The 26177-nt window shown below is 44.0% G+C and overlaps 1 protein-coding gene across 5 annotated transcripts in view; it reads left to right on the top strand.

Moving 5' to 3' along the window:
* The window catches only part of MAST1 (microtubule associated serine/threonine kinase 1), a 165208-nt gene that overhangs the window by 92365 nt on the left and 46666 nt on the right, over nucleotides 1-26177 (top strand). For all 5 annotated transcript variants that reach the window (XM_040346542.1, XM_040346544.1, XM_040346541.1 and 2 more), the window contains 8 exons: nucleotides 14017-14092; nucleotides 14240-14449; nucleotides 14644-14745; nucleotides 16544-16673; nucleotides 18924-18988; nucleotides 20336-20424; nucleotides 22268-22476; nucleotides 25249-25387. In XM_040346542.1, the coding sequence (XP_040202476.1) occupies nucleotides 14017-14092; nucleotides 14240-14449; nucleotides 14644-14745; nucleotides 16544-16673; nucleotides 18924-18988; nucleotides 20336-20424; nucleotides 22268-22476; nucleotides 25249-25387 (1020 nt within the window). The remainder of the gene's footprint in view (nucleotides 1-14016; nucleotides 14093-14239; nucleotides 14450-14643; nucleotides 14746-16543; nucleotides 16674-18923; nucleotides 18989-20335; nucleotides 20425-22267; nucleotides 22477-25248; nucleotides 25388-26177) is intronic.

Below are 26177 nucleotides of genomic sequence, written 5' to 3'. Positions count from 1 at the left end.
GAGTGTAGCGTTTTGCTGCGTTTTTTACCGCGATTTGTCGCGACAAAACGCATCGTTTTTTACCGCGATTTTGTACAGGTCTAGGGTCACCAAACGCCCAAATTCGAGCGACAAAAAAGGGTCCAGAACTTGTTTGAGCTTCAGGCGTTCGGCTTCAGGCGTTTTGTAGTGGAGATGTGAACCATCTCCATAGAGTATAATATATTTTTTCCCCTCTAGCGTTTTGGGGCGTCGCGCTTCAGGAGACAAAACGCTCAGGTGTGAATGCAGCCTAACAGCTGTTCTAATCCCTCACCACCCTATCCAAAACTAACAAGGAAAGATTTTGGGAACACTCATCGTAGATTTCAATGAACTCTGAAGGGAGCAAGTAGGAGGGCCACTCCAGATCCCATCTGGGCTGTTCTGAGTATAGCTAGAAACAGCTAGGGCTCAGGTGCTGTGCTAGGGCCCATCTATTCCAACTCCTAAAATGGCAGTGCAAAGCTACAAAGTTTAGCTACAAAAAAACAACCAGTACTTTAGTGGAAGATAAATTCTGAACGGTTGTTTTATTGAAGAAGCCTTATAGAAACCTGTGGTCTTTTGAAGGACAGTGACCTCTTATAACCAACCAAATGATCACTAGACATGTGCAATTTGTTCCAAATTAGTTTTTTTATAAAAAAAATTACAAATTTTGTTAATTCCAAAATTTCAGAATTTCAGGATTTTTCAATTTCCGGATTTCTGAAATTTAGAATTTTCGAAGTTTTGAATTTCCGAGATTTCTGAAATTTAAAATGTTAGAATTTCAGAAATCTGGAATTTCGGAAATCCGGATTTTCTGAAATTCGAAAATTCGAAGTTAGGAAATTCGGAAATTCCGGATATCGAAATTTCAGAAATTTGGAAATTCAAAAATTCAAAATTAGGAAATTCTAAATGTCGAAAATTCGACATTTTAGAAATGTGGAAATGCGAAAATTCATAAATGAAAATCTCAAAATTATTTGAGAATGAAAATCCGACGATTCAAAAACACGAAAATCTGGAATAACAACTAACTAATAATAGCTATTTTTGGAACTATCCAAAATAACGAATGCTGCATCTAAACGAATGGAACATAATGATCTAATAATAATAATAAATAATAGTAAAAACTTTTTATTATTATTTATTATTAATTTGTTCCGTTCCATTTGTTTAACTTCAGATAAATTTGTATTCGTTACATTCATTAACCACTTAAGACCCGGACCATTATGCAGGTAAAGGACCAGGCCCCTTTTTGTGGTACGGCACTGCGTCGCTTTAACTGACAATTGCGCGGACGTGCGACGTGGCTCCCAAACAAAATTGGCGTCCTTTTTCCCCCACAAATAGAGCTTTCTGTTAGTGGTATTTGATCACCTCTGCGTGCGCGCGACCCACGGATGGGTACTTAAAGGGCAATGTACCTGTACGTGCCTGTGCCCAGTTGTGCCATTCTGCCGACATATATCGGCGTTAGGCGGTCCTTAAGTGGTTAACAGCCAAATTTGAAAGGAAATTCCAATACCTATAGTTTAATAGTTATTATTAGTTTTACTAATTCTCAGATTTAAAAAAAAATTTAATTTGAAATTCTAAAATCGCAAATTCAAAAGTCGGAAATCAGAAATTCGAAAATTCAAATATTGGATTTTCAAATTTCCGAATGTGCGATTTTTCTGAATTATGAATTTTCAAATTTCCGAATTCCGAATTTTTTTAATTTACGGATTTCCGAAAAAAGCAAAAAACGAATGAAACGAAAACAAACACATTTTTCAGGAGTGCACATGTCTAATGATCACTTTAATATTGTGCTATGTGGAACAAAGAAAGGGAGAACTTCTGATACGGACACCAGGAACAGTCCTTCCTTCTTTTAAGTGTTTTCAATGACAAGCCTCTCTGCACTTGATTTAAAAAAATGTATTCATACAGCCAAGAGTAGTGTTTTGTAATCCACAGAAGCCAATGACTAACCAGCGTTAATTAGTGTAAAATAACATATTTCTGAATTATTCTTATAGGTTGCTGCACCTCATTCCACCTTTCAGTAGAAAAATAACAGATACAGTGTTTTCTGATGATTACCAATAAAGTAATGTCAGATCACTTATTGTGATGACGGGTTAACACAGGGTGAAGTATCAGGATCGGGAATCATATGACTTTCTGTGTCACTGGTTTGCCAATCTGACTCAAGATGTGTCTTTATTTTGATCTTAAGCAATTCACCACCTCGTCAGGAAATCTGGCCAGAATCTCAACGAGAAAAATAGAGATCCTGCTTTCTATTTTCTCATTGGGATTCTTGTCGGCCTGTTTCCCGACGAGAAACCTGAGCGTCTGTATACTTACCTCTCGCCGTGGAAACCCGCGCATGCTCAAAATGACTGTGACGCATGCGCGGTAGCTTCCACAGCATAGGTAGGGTGAAGCAAGATGGCGGCGAAGGCATCGAATGTGACGAGCGGATGCTCGTCGTACGCGATGACGTCACCGCGTTCTTGCCTTTCAAAAGAACCGCGGTTCTTTTGAAAGGAGTGTGTGTACACTCGGGCGTCAGGAGATTCTTGCCAAGAATCTCGTCAGGAAAAACAACGTTTTTTTCCTGACGAGATTCTGGCCCGTGTGTACGAGGCTTGAGTCTAACACTGCTTATTTAGCATTATTAACCTCCATTCCTGGCTCTACCAATGGTATATTATAACAGATATGGGTGGTTTCAGTGGGTGCTGCCCATAATTATTATTAAAGTGAAACTCAAACCAAATTAATTTTTTTTAGTTTTAGGAGTGGAGAAATGTTAGATTTGTATTGTTATCTCCATTAGAGATTAATTTTTACTTTCTTTTCTGGTGATACTCTGTCACGCAATGGCACAGGGAAAGAAAAAAAGGAAGGGCCAGATTCATAAAGAATTGCGGCGGCGTAACGTATCGTCTTTACGTTACACCGTCGCAAGTTTTCAGCGCAAGTGCCTGATTCACCAAGCACTTGCGTGTAAACTTACGGCGGTGTAACGTAAAGCCGTCCGGCGCAAGCCCGCCTAATTCAAATGGGGCGTGTACCATTTAAATTAGGCGCGTTCCCACGCCGAACGTACCTCGCATGCTCAGTTTTGAAATTTCCCGCCGTGCTTTGCACGAAATGACGTCGCCCCGACGTAATGTTTTGAATGGCGACGTGCGTAACGTACTTTCGTATTCCCGGACGACTTACGCAAAAAAAAAAAATTGAAATTCGACGCGGGAACGACGGCCATACATGGGCTGTCTATTGTTACACCACCTCAATAGCAGCCGTAACTTTGCGACGCAAAAAGACGACTAGCGACGACGTAACAAACGCACGTACCTTCGTGGATCGCCGTAAACAGCTAATTAGCATACCTGACACGGAAAACGACGCGATCTCCACCCAGCGGCGGCCGAAGTATTGCATCCTAAGATCCGAAGGCGTATGAAGCCGTACGCCTGTCGGATCTTAGCCAAATGCCGTTGTATCTTGTTTGTGAATTACAAATTAAGATACGACGCTGCAAATTTGAAAGTACGCCGGAGTATCAGCAGATACTCCGGCGTACTTATTCTGTGAATCTGGCCCGAAGTCTCCACAATGTGGATAGCAATAAAAAAGATTTTAATCCTTCATCACAATATCCAAAACAAACAAAACAAAAATTTGACAAACCAATTTCACCGACAGTAGGAAAAATAATGGGATGCATAAGCACACCTACACAATAACATCTTCCAAGTAGATATCTCTTGGCCTAGAAAGTCAACAATGGGCCTATAAAGCCTCGTACACAAAATCGGATTTTCCGACGGGAATTTGGTGATGACAGGGTGTTGGCAGAAAATCCGATCGGGTGTACGCACACATTTATAGTAAGCACACATTTATTGTGTGAGGCAGCATAGTTAGTAATTCAATAAAAAAAGGTAGCTCATGTATGAAGGCATGTGGTTGCCATCATCCCTTGTATCAATTGGAAAAACTGAATACCTCCATATGGGTGGGATTTTTAAGGCAACAAAATTGTATGACAAAAATAGTCATAAAAAATTATGGGCCAAATTCTCAAAAGAGATACGCAGGCGGAACTGCTGTTCAGCCTGCTTATCTCTGTGCCTAACTTTGGAAACGATCCTCAAAAGGCTTTTTCCAAAGTTAGGCAGAAGATCTGACATGTGTAAGACACTTACACGGTCAGATCTTAGGATGCAGTACCGCATCCGCCGCTGGGGGCATTTCTCATTGAAATGCAGCTTTGAGTATGCAAATGAGGACTTAAGCAGATCCACAACGCTTTTCAGCATTGTGATTTCTGCGTAAGTTCCGATTTGCTTGCGCAAAACTAGGGCTGGTTTTACAATGTGAAAAGTTAGTCACACCATGTAAAAGCCCATTCAAGCGACGGCATTTGGTATGCATTCCCGAGGGAGAACTCCACGGCTATTTGTAAAATCAAAACCGACATGGGTTCCCCCCCCCAGGAGCATACCAGGCCCTTAGGTCTGGTATGGGTTGTAAGGAGACCCCCCCTACGCCGAAAATTCGACATAGGGGGTCCCCCTACAATCCATACCAGACCCGTATCCAAAGCACGCTACCCGGCCGGTCAGGAAAGGGAGTGGGGACGAGCGAGCGCCCCCCCCCCCCTCCTGAGCCGTGCCAGGCCGCATGCCCTCAACATGGGGGGGTTGGGTGCTCTGGGGCAGGGGGGCGCACTGCGGGCCCCCCCACCCCAGAGCACCCTGTCCCCATGTTGATGAGGACAGGACCTCTTCCCGACAACCCTTGCCGTTGGTTGTCGGGGTCTGCGGGCGGGGGCTTATCGGAATCTGGGAGTCCCCTCAAATAAGGGGGCCCCCAGATACCGGCCCCCCACCCTAAGTGAATGGATATGGGGTACATCGTACCCCTACCCATTCACCTGGAGGCAAAAAGTTAAAGTTATTAAACACACAACACAAGGGTTTTTAAAATAATTTATTAGTCTGTTCCGGCGGCCCCCCCTGTCTTCTTTATTAGCTCTAATACCAGGGGGGCTTCTTCTTCCACTCTCCATGGGTCTTCTCCGCTCTCCGGGGGGGGTTTCTTCTTCCGCTCTCCGGGGGTCTTCTCCGCTCTCCGGGGGTCTTCTTCTATCTTCGCCGCTCTCCGCTGTTGACTCGGCGCACCCCGGTTCTTCTGCAGCTGTCCGGTGCCTTCTTCTTCAGCGCTGGCTGCCTGCTATCTTCGTGTGTTAGCTCAATTACTAACAGGCAGCCAGCGCGGTCTTCTGTGACGTCATGTTCTTCTGCTCCCTTCTTCCGATGTTGACACGTCGCCTCTTCTCACTGCAATGATGGAAGCGCGCCTTGCATCCCATTTATATAGGCATCACCGTCCCATCATGCTCCGGTAGGTACCCACGTGGTGGGTGCCTACCCACGTGCACCCACCACGTGGATAACACACGAAGATAGCAGCCAGCGCTGAAGAAGAAGGCACCGGACAGCTGCAGAAGAACCGGGGTGCGCCGAGTTAACAGCGGAGAGCGGCGAAGATAGAAGAAGACCCCCGGAGAGCGGAGAAGACCCCCGGAGAGCGGAGAAGATCCCCGGAGAGTGGAAGAAGAAGCCCCCCCTGGTATTAGAGCTAATAAAGAAGACAGGGGGGGCCTCCGGAGCAGACTAATAAATTATTTTAAAAACCCTTGTGTTGTGTGTTTAATAACTTTAACTTTTTGCCTCCAGGTGAATGGGTAGGGGTACGATGTACCCCATATCCATTCACTTAGGGTGGGGGGCCGGTATCTGGGGGCCCCCTTATTTGAGGGGACTCCCAGATTCCGATAAGCCCCCGCCCGCAGACCCCGACAACCAACGGCAAGGGTTGTCGGGAAGAGGTCCTGTCCTCATCAACATGGGGACAGGGTGCTCTGGGGTGGGGGGGCCCGCAGTGCGCCCCCCTGCCCCAGAGCACCCAACCCCCCCATGTTGAGGGCATGCGGCCTGGCACGGCTCAGGAGGGGGGGGGCGCTCGCTCGTCCCCACTCCCTTTCCTGACCGGCCGGGTAGCGTGCTTTGGATACAGGTCTGGTATGGATTGTAGGGGGACCCCCTACGTCGAATTTTCGGCGTAGGGGGGGTCTCCTTACAACCCATACCAGACCTAAGGGCCTGGTATGCTCCTGGGGGGGAACCCATGCCGTTTTTTTCTTTGAAAATTGGCATGGAGTTCTCCCTCTCAGGAATGCATGCCGAGCGACGCTGACAATTTTTCTTTTTTGTTTTTGTTTTCCCGGCGCTTTTTTTTTTTTTTCACCCGTCGCAACTTTAGCGTCCCGTCGCAATCCACAAAGCCCGGCGTAAATTACGTTCGCACGCTGCACGTCGGGAAAATTACGTCACACGCATGCGCAGTACGGCCGGCGCGGGAGCGCGCCTCATTTAAATAGTAATCGCCCCCCGGAGAGGAGGACCGCCTTGCGACGGAGGCACTTAAGTTACACGGCGTGTAATTTCTAGGTAAGTGCTTTGTGGATCGGGTAGAAATTTTAAGTCAGTGTAACTTAACTGCTGAAATTTAAGTTAGGCTACGTTTTTGAGAATTTGGCCCTATATTTATTGTTACAATACATAATTATACAAAAGTATCAAAAAGCAGACATAAAAAGACATAAAAACTGGGGCGTGGCTTGGCGCGCAACGGGCATGGACGCAGAGTAGAGGAGCTCTGATACTCGGGAGATCTCGGCGGACAAAATACCCAGCTAACGGCCGAATATGTCCACACAAATCAAGAGGGGTACACACAACAGATCCCTGCGCTCGACCGGCACCCCTAAAGGAAAAATCTCTCCAGCAAATCTGAGTAAATTCAGATTTAACGCCGACAGCAAAAGATCCAAGATGGCGCCGACGGCTCATGCGGCGCTGGAAGGAGACATGGAGGATGATGAGCTTTCACTGCCGGCCTCGGAAGACTCATCCAGAGGTAACATTGCCAGTGACCATCCCCTGAATTATGCCATTATGATGGAAATAGCAAATGACATAAAAAGTTCATTCACAGCCGCGATCACGGACATTAAATCAGAGCTAGTGAAACTATCTGAGCAAATGGCGGTGGGGGAGAGAGCAGGAAAGAGGAGGGATAGAGCCCTGGTCAGATTAGACAACATAGTGGTTGATCATTCACAACATCTGATCGATATGAACAGACATTTAGAAGATTTGGACAATAGGGGAAGGAGAAATAATATCAGGGTAAGGGGGGTTCCGGAATCAGTCACCCCTGAGCATATCAAGCCTGCCCTCTCCACCATCTTTAATGGCCTCCTAGACAGACCTGAAGCATCCCCTATTGAGTACGACAGAGCTCATAGGGCTCTGAGACCGCGAGCCCCTGACAACAACCCCCCTAGGGATATTATATGCTGTCTCCCAAATTTTGTTCTCAAAGAAGAGATCCTACAAAAAGCCAGACAGAGCGACCAGATTGCATTCAATGGTACGCACGTGCAGCTCTTCCAGGACCTATCCCCCATAACACTGAGAAACAGAAGAGCCCTGAGACCGCTACTAGAAGTCCTAAAGGAGAAAGGAATCACATACCGTTGGAAATTTCCGTTTGCCCTGCAAGCATCCTTTAATGGCAGACAGCACTTTCTGAGAGTCCCTGAAGACATATTAAAATTCTGTGAGAATTTGCAGATAGCCCCAGTAGACCTGCCAGAGTGGTATGCTGATTTCCGCATGCCCCCCGCAATTAACAATGTACCATTCAAGCAAGGTCCCTCACCCGCCAAGTCACCGTATAATATGGGGCATCCACGCAAGAGCTCTGAGAGATTTAACTTCAATTCACCGGCTGCCAAAGGCTCCAGGATGATGAACTCTGGGCAATAATTGACCTCCTCGTCAGCAAGACTAATAAATATGAGTCATAGTACAGTTCATAACTACTACAATAACGGGAAATAAACAACCGAAGTGCCAACAATTCATCCATAATTTTTTTTCATCTTTTTTTTTTATCCCCCCCTTTTTTTTTTATTATTATTATTTTTTATATCCCTTCCCCCTTTTTTTTTTTTTCTCTCAGACCTCTCCTTATATATTTGCTCCATCGGTGATAATCTTCTCCCCCCTTTCATTCTTTTTTGTGTATAATTCCTCTACCTAATACACTCCCTCCATTCATTTTTATTGCAGCAGAACTTGTCTCATCCTACAAAATGATTGCTGACTGTTTTTCTCCTTCGTCCACTAGATGGTGCTCTAAGACCATTTTCAACAACCACCATTACACTTACTGTAAAAATTTAATTCCTCCACTAGATGGTGCCCTAAGACCACCAAATGAAAACACCATTATCTCATAAGAAAACGTGAGTACAAACAAACAATGCCCACGAAAGCTATAATAACCAACGGATGTGAAAGATCATATGAATAGGATCACAGTAAGGTTGAGATGGATTATTAATGCACACCCATTACATGTCAATTTAACAGAGAAGAGACACACTGAATTCCTATCCCTCACACCATTCTGTGCTATGACTTATGTATTTAATCTCCTCAGCAGTGCTCCGCACCGCCACCCATAAATGGTAAGAACTCACTACAAACTCACGAACAGCTGCCACGGATCGACTTAACAGTGAGTAACTACTGCTAAACAACTTCACCAGATGAATAAGATGCTTTTTCCAGAAGGAGAAGGAGAGAACGGACCCCCCCTTAATTTTTTTTTTTTTTTTTTTTTTTTTTTTTCTTTTTTGGAACTGAATACGACACACCCAGGCTTGGGTGTCTCACCTCGATTGTTAATGTTAATGTTAAATATATATGCATTTAAATGATATACTAATTCAGGTTGTTTGAACTATGACCATACTGTTTAAATGGCATTAATAGGTAAGGCATTTTGGTAAAATATACAATTGAAGGCATATTAGATTCCTGATGATAGTCCACGTAGGACTATAGATTACTATGATGTCCTCCTCTGTTTTAGTTTTTTTTTTCTTATGCCACCCTTTCCTGTTATTATATTGTTAAGTTTCCAGCATTTGGATGTTTAAAAATTACTTGATACCCAATATCTTCCCAGTAAGGAAGTTGGGTCTAACAAATATTATTATAGTTGGGTACAGCAATCACAACAACAGAAGCACATATATACGAGATTCTCCCGAGTACTACTTCATCTGTAGAATCCCCCTCTACTATTTTCATACTTTCAAATTTATAAATTCTCTCAATTTATTCGATTACTATATTTTTCCTTTATTTGACTCATTACAAATATCCACGCACGGACGCGTCTCCCACCCACCCCCAAGAGTCGACAAAGGGGTAGTCTACATTACGACTACCGCCAACTCAGTCTGTACGGTTATAGACTCAGAGACGAGACTCCTATAAGGTACCTCAATACCTTCCCCTTCACCCCAACTCTCCATCACCCTACACCCCATCCTCTCACACCCCCCTTCCTAAAGTGGTATCAAAAATTTAAACTCAAAATGACATACTCTTTCCTAGGCAAATCCCCTACCATCATTTCACACAACGTAAATGGCCTTAATATACCAGAGAAACGCACAAAATTCCTAAAAGAGATCAAAAAAGTTAACCCATCAATAGTGTTCATACAAGAAACACACTTCAAGAACCGCGACATACCAAAAATCACTGACAATATTTTCACTACGGCATATCACGCCACGAACCCAATAGCAAAAACAAAAGGTGTTACAATTTTACTGAACAAAAACACACCGTTCAAATTTAAACAACAACTGTCAGACCCAGAGGGACGCTATGTCTTCCTGAAAGGAACATGGGAGGGATCTCCCATTACTCTGGCGAATGTATATTTCCCCAACAAAGCACACATAACATTCTGCAACACTGTCATCTCCGAACTAAAATGGTTTGCGGAGGGTTGCATAGTTTTGGGAGGTGACTTCAACATACCCCTCGCCCCTCTCCAAGACACCTCCACAGGTTACTCACATGTTTCTTTTAAAATTCTGAAAAGGATCAAGACGTTGCTACAATCCTTAGCACTAGTAGACACCTGGAGAACCACACACAGCTCAGAGAAAGACTTCACATTCTTTTCCGCACCCCATAGGAGGTACTCTAGAATAGACCTAATCTTCATTTCACAGAGAGACCTGTCAAACCTCACCAGAGCAGAAATTGGAGTGATTGCCCTTTCAGACCACGCTCCCATAGCTATAACCCTAAAAAGTAGACTATCCCACAAAACTGTTTTCAACTGGAGGCTCAACGCCGCCCTTTTGACAGACCAATCTATCAGAGATGATATACAAAAATCCATATCCACATATTTCTGCAATAACGTTGACTCTGACACAGACCCCCTTAACAATTGGGAAGCACACAAAAGCGTAATAAGGGGAGAGCTGATAAAATGGGGTTCAAGAAGGAAAAAAGAAAGAAATAAAGAAATTAACTCACTAATAGACACAATAGCTAAACTAGAAACAATGCACAAGCGTTCTCTTGCGATCAAGGTTGAGGAAGACCTCATCCGCGCTAGAAATTCCTTGAAACAGATACTAAATCTACAAACACAAAAATCTCTTCTCTTTAAGAGAAGTATATTCTACGAACATGGTGACAAGAGTGGAAAACTGCTTGCCAGAGCCCTAAAGGATGCCACAATTGCCAACCATGTCCACGCTATACGAGACCGCAGGGGGACGCTTGAACATACACCAGAAAAGATAGCAAAAATTTTCCACGATTTCTACGGAAAACTATACAATCTTCCAGAACAACACAAACCACTACACCTGTTGACATCTAGAGAGGAGACGATTAAACAATTCCTAAAAGACAGCAAAATCCCCTCCCTTGTCAAAGAAGAAACCCTGATTCTTGAGAAACCCATAACTTCCACAGAGCTGCAACTAGCAATAGCAGATTTAAAAACAGGGAAGAGCCCAGGTCCTGATGGATTCACCTCGCAATACTACAAAACATTCCCACAACTACTAACCACACCACTATTAAAAGCATTTAACTATCTGGCCGGGAATAAACATAATTCTACGTCCCTCTTGGAAGCCCACATAGCAGTAGTACCCAAACCTGACAAAGACCATTCAGATTGTGCAAACTTTAGACCCATCTCTCTACTCAATGTAGATATCAAATTGCTAGCAAAAATATTATCAAATAGAATCAAACCCCTGCTCCATAAAATAATTGGCCCAGAACAAGTAGGCTTCATGCCAGGCCGTGAAGCCAGAGATAATATAACTAAAGCGCTAAACCTAATCCACCTAGCCCGAGAATCGAACCTGAAGGGCCTTCTCCTGTCTACTGATGCGGAGAAGGCCTTCGACAGGGTTTCGTGGGACTACATGTCGTCCACCTGCTCCCACATAGGCCTGGGCAACAACATGATGAATTGGATAGAAGCACTATACCAAAATCCTCATGCACGAATAAAAATTAACTCCACCCTTTCCGATACCATCAAGATTAAGAACGGTACGAGACAAGGCTGCCCCCTCTCGCCATTACTCTTTATCCTCTCACTTGAACCCCTAATCAGGACCATAAATTTGTCACCAGATGTAAGAGGCTTCAAAATTAACAACAGGGAATACAAAATTGCTGCCTATGCAGACGACCTGCTCTTTTTTGTTACTAACCCCCACATCTCTATACCTAACCTTAGTAAGATATTTAAAACATTTGGATACATCACCAACTTTAAAGTAAATCACTCTAAATCTGAAGCCTTAAACCTCAATTTGCCCCAAGACACTTACAATCTACTCAAAAGTAATCACAAATTTAAATGGGAACATACAACACTTAAATACCTGGGAATAAAATTAACATCTTCCATTGACACATTATTTTCAGCCAACTTCACACCCCTACTAACCGCCATAACCAAAGACCTACGGAAGTGGACATCTAGACCCTTCTCATGGTTCGGGAGAGCGTCAATTCTCAAGATGACAATCCTCCCACGACTGTTGTATTTTTTTAATGCATTGCCGATCTTGATCCCTAACTACTTTTTCACTAAGTTACAAAAAATACAGAGGGAATTTCTCTGGAATAAGAAAAAACCTAGGCTAAGCCTTAGAATACTATCCCTTCCCAAACCAGCAGGAGGCATAAACTTACCGGACTTTAAAAAATACTATCAGGCTACACATATTACAAGGGTAATAGATTGGCACTGCCATGAACAAAATAAGGACTGGGTTAAACTAGAAGATAATCATAACAACCTCCACCTCTCCTACCTCCCATGGACCATTTATTCTAAGTCCCGTAGATGCTCACAAAATCCCATGGTGTCAACAACCTTAAAAATATGGCACCAAATTGCCACACGATACAAACTAGCTTCCATCCCAGGCCCTCTCACTCCTATTATCAACAATCCTGATTTCTTACCAGGCCAGAACCAGAGAATCTTCCCTATCCCAAAACACACTTCCAAATTCCTAGTCTCTCACTGCATAGCAGACGGTAAAATTAAATCTTTAGACACACTTAAATCAGAATATGGGAACTCCTCTCCAAACCCTTGGTTCTACTTACAACTTAAAAACTTCCTAATGAACAATAAACACAAGGAAGCATTCATTCAAAACACATCCCCGTTAGAAAAAATCTGTCTGAATAGGAGACCGACCTTGAAAACCACTTCCATCGCTTATACCTGGCTACAACAATACACACATAAAGACTCTGCCCATCATAAAGAAAGATGGGAGAAAGACCTAGGCACTACAATTAGCGAAACACAATGGGAAAGAGCATGTATTCTCACACATAAATGCTCGATCAGCACGAGATACCAGGAGATATCGTACAAAGTATTAACCCAATGGTATCACACCCCACACAAAATCAAACAGTGGACCCCAACGGAAACCGATCTCTGTTGGCGCTGCAATAGAGACATTGGAACCTTCCTACATATATGGTGGGAATGCCCACCAATCTCTGACTACTGGTCACAAATCATACTCTGGATTAAACACATAACAGAGACTGAGATAAACCTAAACGCTGCTGCATGTTTACTCCATATAAATTCTTACTCCTTAAGCAAATATAAGAATTCTTTAACCAGACACCTTCTGCTTGCTGCCAAGACTCTCATTCCATTGCACTGGAAAACAACACATTCCCCGTCGATCAGAGATTGGCTAGACAGGGTTAATTACATTTATAGACTAGAAGAAATCACAGCAATGAAGAAAGAAATTGGACAGACTTTCAATAACACATGGAAACATTGGTTAATATTCATACACTCCAAAGAGTATCAGACTCTTATCTCTCCAGAGACATAAGAAATATAAGTGACCATAAATAAATCATAAACTGTATTCTTTGCTGTTTTAACAACTTTCCAAGTAACTTATATACCAAAGATATGAAAGAGGCATGTTATAATGTGATATACCACTTCCCTATTTATCTCTCTTCCTTATCCCACCCTACTTCCTCTCCCCCCCCTTCTTTCTCCCTCCGCACTTTATATTTTAAATCATAACCTCGTAATACCTCTAAGATCAGTTCTTACACTCCCTAACTCGAAACTATAATTAATGATTATCACAATGCATAGTTCTTCATTTATATGAGCGCAATGTCAATATTATGTTATAACAAGATAACTGTTATCTTTTCATGTTACAAAAGTTCGTTCAACATGTAACTATGCTATCTTTTTCTCAATAAAACCATTTGATTGTGAAAAAAAAAAAAAAAAAAAAACTATAACAACAATACTGTATGTCACCGCATGGCCAAAGGTTGGGCTGAGAGCGTGCAGGACAATTATCCAATGCGTTTCAAATGGTATACATCCTTCTTCAGGGAAAGTTTGTACAGTATTAATTTCTATAAGGAATAAAAGACAAAATAAATAATCAAGAATAACATTGACAAATACTTAATGACCTTGTCCATTCTTTTACAGCCCTGGCCGGTCGCCCTCATCTTACGACAATGAAATAGTGATGATGAATCATGTCTATAAGGAGAGATTCCCTAAGGTAAGGATATTGTTTCATCACATAGCCATCTTCTAGGAGAAGTTCTGTATCACTGTTATGTCTATGGAACCAACTGTATCCTCGATTAAATGTCTTCTCCACTTAGTCATTGCTACCTAATGAGATCATCAACTTTTGTCTTCTCAGGCCACGGCGCAGATGGAAGATCGACTTCGGGTTTTCATCTCAAACTTCTCTCCAGAGAATGTTCTACCGCTGGCCGATGGGGTCCTTAACTTCATCCACCACCAGATTGTGGAGCTGGCCAGGGATTGTCTGACCCGGAGCACTGAGGGCATGATCACCAGTACCTACTTCTATCAGCTGCAGGATAACTTGGACAAATTGCTACTGGATGTAATTATCAGAGACAAAGGGGTAGACTAGGCTGGCACCGTAAAGTTATTTGTTCACCTTGCTGGACTGGCTCCCTCTATGGTTACAGTCCAGCCATTATTGTAGCCTCTCTTACTAGCTATCAGAAAAATCATCAGTCATTTAAGATTCTTGAAGTGAGTAACCGATCATGTAACCATGCTTCTCTTCTGCAGGCCGTGGAACGATCTGAATGCTCCGAGGTGGCTTTTATCGCCCAGTTGATGAAGAATCTTCTCATTATTATCTCTCGGCCAGCTCGTCTGCTAGAGTGCCTGGTTCGTAGTTAATTTTTTGGGGAAACCAAAGCCAAACCGGGTCTAATGTATACATACCCTAGTTTATAGTTTTTTAATGGAACAAGCATCATCACTAAAGCCAAAAACTTCACCAAAATCCAATGTCCTCATTTTCTTTTTCCTAAAACCATGCCTCCTTAGATCTAGTATACAGGATCATATGGGATACCATAACATCAATGGGTGTGAGCTAAGAACATCTTTATAACCCTGATGCCGCGTACACATGATCGGAAATTCCAACAGCAAAACCGTGGATTTTTTTTCGACGGAATGTTGGCTGTGTTGCATACACACAGTCACACACATGTCTATAATTCCGAACGTCAAGAACGCGGCGACGTAAAACACGTACGACGAGCCGAGAAATATTAAGTTCAATAGGCAGTGGGACTCTTCTGCTTGATTCTGAGCATGCATGGATTATTGTTTGTCTGAATTTCCGTCAAGAACTTTTGTTGTTAGAAAATTTGAGAACCAGCTCTCAACTTTTTGTTGTCGGAAATTCTGACAGCAAATGTCCGATGGAGCCTACACACCGTCGGAATTTCCAACAAAAAGCTCACATCGAACATTTGTTGTCGTAATTTCCGATCGTGTGTACGCGGCATGAGCCTCCCAACTGCCCCATGGATGACTGGAATGATCTAGGTAGGTGCACAACTACTGCCTCAGATCGTTTGACTTCAGACAAACAGATGTCTGGTAGACAGTATAGAGTGCACCTGGCTTCACTGAATGTGGAGTTGACAGAAGAGCATGCACCTCCAGTCTATTGGCCAGATTCAGAAACAGTTACGCCGGCGTATCAGTAGATACGCCGTCGTAACTCTGAATCTACGCCGTCGTAAATTTAAGCGTATTCTGGAAACCAGATACGCTTAAATTAGGCTAAGATACGAGCGGCGTAAGTCTCCTACGCCGTCGTATCTTAGGGTGCATATTTACGCTGGCCGCTAGGTGGCGCTTCCGTTGAGTTCGGCGTAGAATATGCAAATGACTAGATACGCCGATTCACGAACGTACGTGCTCCCGTCGCAGTAAAGATACGCCGTTTCTGTAAGGCGTTTTCCGCCGTAAAGTTATTCCAACAAATAGCTGGCCTAGCCAATGTTAAGTATGGCCGTCGTTCCCGCGTCAAAATTGTAAAATTTTACGTTGTTTGCGTAAGTCGTCCGTGAATGGGGCTGGACGTAATTTACGTTCACGGCGAAACCAATACGTCCTTGCGGCGTACTTTGGAGCAATGCACATTGGGATATGTACACGGACGGCGCATGCGCCGTTCGGAAAAAAGTCAATCACGTCGGGTCACCACCCATTTACATAAAACACGCCCCCTCATCCTCATTTGAATTAGGCGCGCTTACGCCGGCCCCATTTACGCTACGCCGCCGTAACTTAGGAGGCAAGTGCTTTGTGAATACAGCACTTGCCTCTCTAACTTATGGCGGCGTAGCGTAAATACGATACGCTACGCCGCCGGAAAGATGTGCCGCCCTACCTGAATCTGGCTATATGCGTCCCATAGTATCTGTACAAACAGCAGTAGTAGTCATCTTACGAGTGTGCAAAGTTGTAATTTTAATATACTACAACTTGTCTGTTCAGATACAAAGCCAAGACCATTTTTTTGAGAGTTATGGGGAATGTTTTTACTCATGCTTATACCGGTATGTTTTTAAATTGTGAGAAAAAAAACTGCAGAAACATTTAGGGACATGCAAAGAGACCATCTATCGTTTTTTAGGCAAATTTATTTCTATTTTGTTTGTAGGAGTTTAACCCTGAGGAATTCTATCACTTACTGGAAGCGGCTGAAGACCAGGTGAAGGAGGGCAATCTGAAGACCGATATACCCCAATATATCCTTCGTCAGCTGGGACTCACCAGGGACCCTTATCCAGGTAAGCCACTCTTAGATTCCAAGTAGACTGGGGTTGTGCCTGGACCCCTGCAGGGTTTTGGAGCCAAGAAACGTTATGTCATGAGCATGATAGAAATACAGAGCAGAGCAAGAATAGAAACATGGGAATAGCGCAGACATACAACATTGCAAGGACATGGTCAGAACACACAAACAAAAGCATACCACATTGCCAGCTGATGATAAATAGCTCTCAATGGAGTGCACTTAAGTTAGGTGAATGTACAGATAGACTTGCAACAGGATAAACGTCAGATAGGCACAGACAGAGTTCCAGTACACAGCATACAGCCAGTAACTGAGTTGGAACTGAGAGCAACAGGATACATATTTAAACAGACAGAATCAAAAGCAGTGGGGTAGATTCAGAAAGCAATTGCGTCTGCGTAACCATAGTTACGCAGCGCAATTGCTTAGTTGCGCCGGCAAATCGACTGCTCCTGATTCAGAGAGCTCGATATGCCGACTGCAGCCTAAGGCTCTTATGCCGTCGTATCGTAGGCTGCATTCTTACGCTGGCCGCTAGGTGGCGTTCCCGTAGTGGTCAGCGTAGAGTATGCAAATTGCATACTAACGCCGATTCACAACTGTACACGCGCCCTACGTACGAAGTTTACGTTCGTCGGGTTCCGCGTAAGGCTGCTCCTGCTATTAGCAGGGGCAGCCAATGCTAAGTATACCCGTCGTTCCCGTGTCGCGATGTTTGAAAATTACGTTGTTTGCGTAAGTGAATCGTGAATGGTGCTAGACGACATTTACGTTCACGTTGAAGCAAATGACGTCCTTGCGACGTCATTTGATGCAATGCACGTCGGGAAAGTTTCCAGACGAAGCATGCGCACTACGTTCCGCGCGGGAACGTGCCTAATTTAAATGATCCACGCCCCCTACGGGATCATTTAAATTACGCGCCCTTACGCCGGGCATTTTCAAGGAGCGCCCGCGCAAATTACGTAGCTACTGCTTCATGAATGAAGCGTAGCGCACGTAATTTACGGAGGCGCAGCGTTAAAACGGTACGCTGCGCCTCCGTAAGAGGGCGCAAAAGGTACCTGAATCTACCCCAATGACTACTACTGTCTAAATGACATTTTAGCCGAATAAAAGTTCTTAAAGGGCCCGTTTTTTTTTTATTTATTTATTTTTTTGTTTTTTTTTGTGACTGTGGGAGGGGGGGCGGCGCCCGTGCGTCCCTATGGACGGGCCGCCACTGGTACCTATAGCAGTAACAGGACTACCACTGAACAGCAGGATGGGTACACAGGCAGTCACCCTGTCAGATGACGCGGGCTCACCTGAGGTGCGGAGTCTAAGTACTAATCAGTGTTCACCAGAGCTCCTTATGGTGAAGATTTGGCTGTGTGTTAGTCCTGCGTTGCGGTCCTCAGCATCGCCCCACCAGGACGTGAGCAAGCCGGGGGCCCAGAAGTGGATAAGCAGGTAAAGATCAAACAGAAGCGTAGTCAGTATAACAAGCCAAAGGTCAGTAATGAGTAGTTGCAGGTTGGGATCAGGCGAAAGCATAGTTGAGGAACAAGCCAAGGGTCAATAACGAGTGGTAGCAAAATATGGATGGTAGCAGGGAAGATGGGAGCAAGATAATGCCTGAAGGGAGCACAATAATCTGGCAAACAGGAAGTGCAGAGGCATGGCTTAAATCAGGAAGTTCATAGGAGGAGCAAAGAGTTCAAGGTTCAGAAGAAGTAAAGACACAAGGCCGGGTTGTCCAAAGGATCAGACAGGCTGCCGTGCTAGGTAGTTTTCTCCAGTTACCAATCCACACTCTAAGGCCTCGTACACACGACCGAGTTTCTCGGCAAAAAACAGCAAGAAACTTGCTGGGATTTATTTTTTGCCGAGGAAACCGGTCGTGTGTACATTTTTCGATGAGGAAACTGTCGAGGATAACGTCGAGCCAAAAAGAGAGCATGTCTTCTTTTTCCTCGACGGGAATGGAGAAACTTGCCTTGTCGAGTTCCTCGACAGCCTAACGAGGAAAACGATGTTTTTCGCCCGTCGAGTTCCTCGGTCGTGTGTACGAGGCTTAATACTAATAAAGGAATGGGACATAAAACAGAAAGTCTGGTACTGTGCCATAACTTTCCACAACAGCGTTGACCTTGCATTCTTTGAGGTATCATTGTCCATGTCTGAATTTAGTTCCATAGGGTTGCTGTGATTGTAATGAGAAGAAAAGCCTAACTCTTAATTTGCTGCTGTATTTGCATAGAGGAAGCTGATGAGGAGCCGGTCAGTGTGGAGACGCACACACCAGAAAGCGAGGACATCATAGAGGTGAGATGGATATCCATCAGCTTTGTAATTCTTGATTAAAAAGAATATTGCTGCAGAGACTCTACATTGTAACACCGTACTAACAGCAGTGGAGTGATTCATTTTTTTCATTCAACCAGCGTTCATGAGAGTTGAATGAAAAAAAAAAAAATTAACCCATTCCCCCATCCACACATTCCACACTCCTGCTGAGCTATTGTATTCCACCAGCAGGGAGCCTTCCCCGACAGCCGAATACAATAATCGGTGTTGCGAATATGGCCGACAACCTGCTAGCCCATACAGGGATCGAAATTGGTCCAGTCCCTGCTGAATTGGATACATTTTGATTCATGCATGGCTTGCTTAAGCATCACAAGACACCTGGGGCCAGATCCACGTACCTCGGCGCATATATAGGCCGGCGTAGCGTATCTCAGATACACTACGCCGCCGTAACTTAGAGCGGAGGTTCCTTATCCACAAAGAATTTGCGCCGTAAGTTACGGCGGCGTAGTGTAAATGTGTCGGCATAAGGGCGCGAAATTCAAATGACGAAGATGTGGGCGTGTTTTATGTTAATTCAACTTGACCCCACGTAAATTACGTTTTTTTTGAACGGCGCATGCCCCGTCCGTGGGGGTATCCCAGTGCGCATGCTCAAAATCACGTCGCAAATAGTCAATGCTTTCGACGTGAACGTAATTTACGCAAAGCCCTATTCGCGATCGTTTTACGCAAACGACGGAAAATTCAACGCTGGCCCGACGTCCATACTTAACATTGCGTACGCCTCATATAGCAGGGGTAACTATACGCCGGAAAAAGCCTTACGCAAACTACATAAAAAATGCGCTGGGCGGACGTACGTTCTGAGAATCGGCGTATCTAGCTAATTTGCATACTCCACGTGGAAATCAACGGAAGCGCCACCTAGCGGCCAGCGTAAATATGCACCTAAGATCCGACGGCGTACTAAGACGTACGTCAGTCGGATCGAGCCCACATTCAGGCGTATCTTGTTTTGTGAATACAAAACAAAGATACGCCGGCGCATCGTAGAACTTACGCGGCGTATCAATAGATACGCCGCCGTAAGTTCTTTGTGGATCTGGGCCCTGCTCTTCTATTGTTAGCATTAACTTGGTTGATTTAATCTGATCATTGATATATATTTCTAGAGCACTATTCTTGGATGGCCAGACAGTGATACCCAGTTTCATCTGCAGATGGCGTTTTTTTTTTTCTTTACATACTGTAGGAAATGTGTTTGTTAATTTTGCAGTTTTTCTAACTTTTCTTGCACATATTATATCTCAGCGTATCTTAGTTGATTTACCTTAGGCTTATCTGTGAACCTTGTTTTAGGGAAAAGGAGGTGCTGTCTCAAAACCCATAAAACCGCCAGAGGAGAGCGACTTTGAAACCATTAAGCTGATCAGTAATGGGGCCTATGGGTGAGTGTACCTTCTCAAATGCAACACTTTTGCAGTCAAAAAGAACATGAGCAATAGGCCTCTGCATAAGGTTTGGGGAACACTTTTTACCGACAAGTTGGTTTCAATGCTTAAAGGGGTTGTAAAGGTTTGTTTTTTATTTTCTAAATAGGTTCCTGTTGGTTCACATACCTTTTCCTTCGATTTCTCTTCTAAATGTTTTTTTCTTTGTTTTCTTTGTCTGAATTTCTCACTTCCTGTTCCTCCTCAGTAAGGTGTTCAGTAAGCTGTTCTAAATGACTTTCCACCACTCGGATGATGGTGGAAAGCTTACTGAGGAGAAACTGGAAGTGAGAAATTCTAACAAAGAGAAAAAACATTTAGAAGGGAAATCGAAGGAAAGGGTAAGTGAACCAACAATGCACTAGCTTAAAGGGTTAGTAAATGAAAATGTTTTTTTTTCTTTAAAATAACAAACATCTTATCTTATACTTACCTCCACTGTGCAGTTCGTTTTGCACAGAGTGGCCCCGATCCACGTCTTCCGGGGTCCCTCGGCTTGCGGTCTCTGGTCCTCCCTGCAAGAACTGACCACAGTCATGCGAGAGAGCTCGCATGGTGGTGAGTAATTGCGGGCAAGCTCCTGTATCTCGGCCCCGCCCCTGGGCGCGCCGTGTCACTGGATGTGATTGACAGCAGCGCCAGCCAATGGCTGCGCTGCTCTCAATCCATCCACTCTAGCCAATTAGTTCCCTGCATCTTGCACAGAGCTTGAAGTCAAAAAGGCAGTCTGTTGCATGGTGGATACAGTCGATCCACGAAATGAGGAGATAAGAGAAAAAAAAAAGTAAAAATAGTGGAAGAAAATTTGAAGAACTATTGCCCTTAATGACCAGTTAAAGTGGATGTAAACCCCAAAAAGTTTTTTATTTTTTTTTATGTCACAATGTAGAGTATAAGACTTCCTATCATGTGTACCCAGTCTCGCCACACAGAGTTAATCCAGCTCTGAGCAGTCATCTTTTATTGTTCAGTGAAATACAACAGACTTCCAGATAAAAACCAAAGTCCTTGCTCCTGAAAAAAAGTGCACAATTCACATCCCCTCCCCTGTGTTTTGATTAAATGTTTTCAAAATATGGGGTGAGTCACAGTTCAGTGCCATGAGAAAATGCAACAGCCATCAGAATATACATAGAGCTGGAGGGAAGAGGGGAGGGGGATGTGAATTGAGCACTTTTTACAGAAGCTGTGCATGTCTGCAAGCAGTACACGAGATATGTAAATAACCTGTCACTCAAGCAAGGACTTTGGTCTTTATCTGGAAGTCTGTTTTATTTCCCTGAACAATAAAAAGAGGTGGATTAACTCTGTGTGGCAAGACTGGGCACAGATGATAGGAAATCTTATTATCTACATTGTGACATCAAAACAATTTTTTGGGGGTTTACATCCACTTTAAATAAAATGTAAACCCTGATTGGTTGCTGTGGAAAAATACTCCAATGAACTTCATGAATCAGTCCTACTGTTCTACACAAAGTTCTATGGTTTACTTCACAAACTAGAAGTTGCAAGCCTTCAGAGATGTCGTTGATGCAATGTTTCTTATTACAACACCAGGGCTGATCCTGTGATTATATTTTAAGTACTTCCCACTAAGAAACTATTCTGGAAGTTGTGAGCAAGTACACTGACCAGGCCTATCTTAAAATCTACAGAAGCAGGTTAGACCATGCCATGACGTTTGCGTACGACGTTGTCCAATGTACAGTATATATTCAATATACAGAATTTAACTTGAAAGGGCTAACCTATACGTTTCAAAGACATTTTTAAATGTTGTGTGGTCCCCTCATTTCAGGGCTGTATATTTGGTAAGACACCGGGAGACCCGACAAAGGTTTGCTATGAAGAAAATCAACAAGCAGAACCTTCTCCTGAGGAACCAGGTCCATCAGGCCTTCGTAGAGAGGGACATCCTAACTTTTGCACAGAACCCTTTTGTGGTCAGTATGTTCTGCTCCTTTCAGACCCGCCGGCACCTCTGTATGGTCATGGAGTATGTAGAAGGTGAGGCTCAAGATACAGTTAAATAAAAGCTTTCAACCAGGGGTGGACTGACAACTCATGGGGCCCCCGGGCAATAGAAGATTATGGGGCCCCCGGGCTTACAGATGGCCACCATGCCAGGAGGCAGTGCAGAGGCAGGTCAGCTAAAATCAAAAGCATGTTGGTTTCAGACATATCAGGGACAGATTTTTACATACTGTCCCTGGTTTTATTGAGCCTGGCAACCCTAAAGGGGCACTCTAGTGGAATGGGGCCCTCGGGCAGTGCCCGAGAGACCCAATGGTCAGTCCGCTTTATTCAAATGTTAATGTAGATCTAAATGCCACCTTTCTCCATGCCCCGGGTGGCAATGGCAGGTGTGTGAGGGGGTCCTCCCACACAGCCCGCCCTACCTGCTCCGCTTTGAAGCCCAACGGGGCAGAGGGACTCCCTATAAGGGAGTGAGAGGATCTAGCCCGCTCAACCAGCCCCGTTAGTCCTTCGCCTCTCTTTTTAGAGACCGCGTGGTCAAAGTGCGTGCATGTTAACCCAATTTCGAGTGCATGTAAGTGTGGTGGTTTTTGTGGGAGGGGGGTGGGCGTACTAAGCGCAGGCTTACCTCGCATAGCACACCCACCGGGAGCCGGGCTGAGACCACCAAACTCAATTCACATGTAGCCGAGACCGGGATCCGAACCCCTAGCTGCAGAGGTGAATGGCTTGTCAGCGTAGTGCCAATCGCATTGAGCCACCGCAGCTCCCCAGATGTAGTGGTTTTGTACATACTTAATTTATTATTTTTGGTCAGGACTACCAAAAAAATACGATATTAAAATCATTTTTTTTTTTTCAGTAGAATGCCAGGATTGTTATTTTAAATTTTTATGCTCCTCCTCCTGTACAAAAAAAATAGCGCCATTCTTCACACACCTTCTCCACTCTCCAGCGCTGTCCCTAACGCCCTGTCATCCTGTCCTTTTTCTTGTGAGGCTAGCTTGTTGTTTATACTCACCCCTAGGGAGTACATCATCACCTTGGCTGGGATCACAGTACTCCAGGACTCGGCAGCATTTGCATGTCATTATATGAACGCTGCTCAGTCCTGGAGTTATGCCCACCTCCTTGCCGTCACCTGAGAGGTTCTGGTGACATTACTGGATCAGGTTTATTTAAAAAAAAAAAAAAAACTTGGGAGGATTGAAGGATGAGGGAGGGTTACCAGGCCTAGAGTTCTACTTTAAGTCAGATTAAGATAACATAGTTACATAGGGCCAGATTCACAGCGGAGATACGACGGAGTATCTCAGATACTCCGTCGTATCTCTCAGAGTATCTATGCGACTGATTCATAGAATCAGTTACGCATAGATATCCCTTTGATCCGACAGGTGTAATTGTTTTACACTGTCGGATCTTAGGATGCAATACCGCGGCCGCCGCTGGGGGGAGTTCTGGTAGGCAAATTAGCAGTTACGGCGGATCCCCGACGGATTTTCGCGTTCGCTACGTTGTCCGTAGTCAAGTTTCCTGTCGCAATTTTAGTTGTTATTTTACCTGCCCTAACTTTAGTCAGCAATCGTATTGCTGTCTAAAGTATGGCCGTCGTTCCCGCGTCGAAATTCAAAATTTAACGTCGTTTGCGTAAGCCGTCCGGGAATACGGAAGTACGCTACGCGCGTCGCCGTTCAAAGAAATGATGTCACGGCGCGCAAAGCACGGCGGGAGTTAAGAAACGGAGCATGCGCAGTAGGTCCGGCGCGGGAGCGCGCCTAATTTAAATGACACACGCCCATTTAAATTGGCCCGCCTTGCGCCGGAGGCCGCCGGCATAGTTTTGATTGCAAGTGCTTGGTGAATCAGGCACTTGCGATGAAAACTTGCGGCGGTGTAACGTATCTACGATACGTTACGCCGCCGCGATTCTACGTGAATCTGGCCCATAGTTACATAGTTAGTCAGGTTCAAAAAAGTCCATCAAGTTCAACCACATATTGCACATTGATATTTTGTATTCTTCTTTTGAGCCTGTGGAGCTTTACGCTTCTTTGCATGTACATTCCAGTATCTTCTTCTGTCAAAAAAAACCCTACAGAACTCCGCAGGTCAGGTTGTAAGAGAACCTAATGTATTGGCTACGTGGAGCATAGCAACAGGTTCCCTGTAATACTGATCCACTTATCTTCTTTTTTGTATGTTGCTGCATATTCCTTATACCAGATTGTAGCTGATGATACATGTTTTTAGGTTTTATTAATATTTATGTGGAAATAAATGTTTTTATTTTTTTTATTTTTATTTTGGCACGTAAATCCCCTTTCTCTTCCCATTGCCCCCTGTTGGGAGTACGGTGTATGGGAAGTTTCTATTCTCCACTTTAGTAATACCCCACCATAATACTGCACATGTTTACCTCTCGTGCAGTATATAATAATGCAAAAATAGTGTAAAAGCTTAGAAACATAAAAAAAATTATCCACAGCTGCTATGTAGGTATTACTATTGAGCTGTGCCATAAGAGAGCAATAAAGAGCTTACGACTGCCTCTTTGCACATGTACTGTTACTGTATATGGGATAACAAAATAAAAGCATGGGTCACTTTAAAATAACTTAAGCTTTATGTTTAGGTATCAGTCCTCTATGACGTATTTAGAATCCCAGCCTGCCTCCTTTGCAATTTGTTTCTTAAAGACTACCAGTTTGCCTTCTGATTCCTGATTTATGTGGTGTTTGTATAATTTTTGTATTAAGTGTTTTCTGTACTCTTCCTGATGCTGTGTTCTGTACCCGGCAGGGGGTGACTGTGCCACACTTCTGAAGCACATTGGTGCCCTTCCACTGGAGATGGCACGGCTATATTTCGCTGAGACTGTATTGGCTTTGGAGTACTTGCACAATTATGGGATAGTTCACCGTGATCTGAAACCTGACAAGTGAGGACCAGTCTGTTCATACATTATAATTGTGTACAAGGAACAGTGGATTCTTTTTTAAATACCCCTCACCCACCCATATGCAAGGGTCAAACTGTGGCGTACTTGGCAAACTGCAAAAAACATGGGAAAAGTAATGGGGTCGCTTGAACGACAGACCTGCTAGAAAATTGATTTATTAATATAGTGTTTGAAACAGACGTGAGTTGACAACTTGCAGGAAAATAAATGGCAGGGCTGACAATTCATGAGCTACAAATGGGCAATCACTTAGTGTATGTAGGCAACAAATGGGCAACCGTTATAAAAATTGTAGTTTTGTACCTACCTTAAAATCGTTTTCTCAACGTTCAATGAAGGGCACAGCACCCTCCTCTCTGATTGAAGGGCACAGCACCCTCCTCTCTGATTGAAGGGCACAGCACCCTCCTCTCTGATTGAAGGGCACAACACCCTCCTCTCTGATTGAAGGGCACAGCACCCTCCTCTCTGATTGAAGGGCACAGCACCCTCCTCTCTGAATAAAAAACACAGCACCCTCCTCTCTGATTGAAGGGCACAACACCCTCCTCTCTGATTGAAGGGCACAACACCCTCCTCTCTGATTGAAGGGCACAGCACCCTCCCCTCTAAATGAAGGGCACAGCACCCTCCCCTCTGATTGAAGGGCACAGCACCATCCTCTCTGATTGAAAGGCACAACACTCTCCTCTCTGATTGAAGGGCACAACACCCTCCTCTCTGATTGAAGGACACAGCACCCTCCTCTCTCATTGAAGGGCACAGCACC

The sequence above is a fragment of the Rana temporaria genome, chromosome 3 (assembly GCF_905171775.1).
Source record: "Rana temporaria chromosome 3, aRanTem1.1, whole genome shotgun sequence".
NCBI lineage: Eukaryota > Metazoa > Chordata > Amphibia > Anura > Ranidae > Rana > Rana temporaria.
The sequence above is the reverse complement of the archived record's forward strand: the minus strand, read 5'-3'. Positions and strand labels throughout refer to the sequence as shown.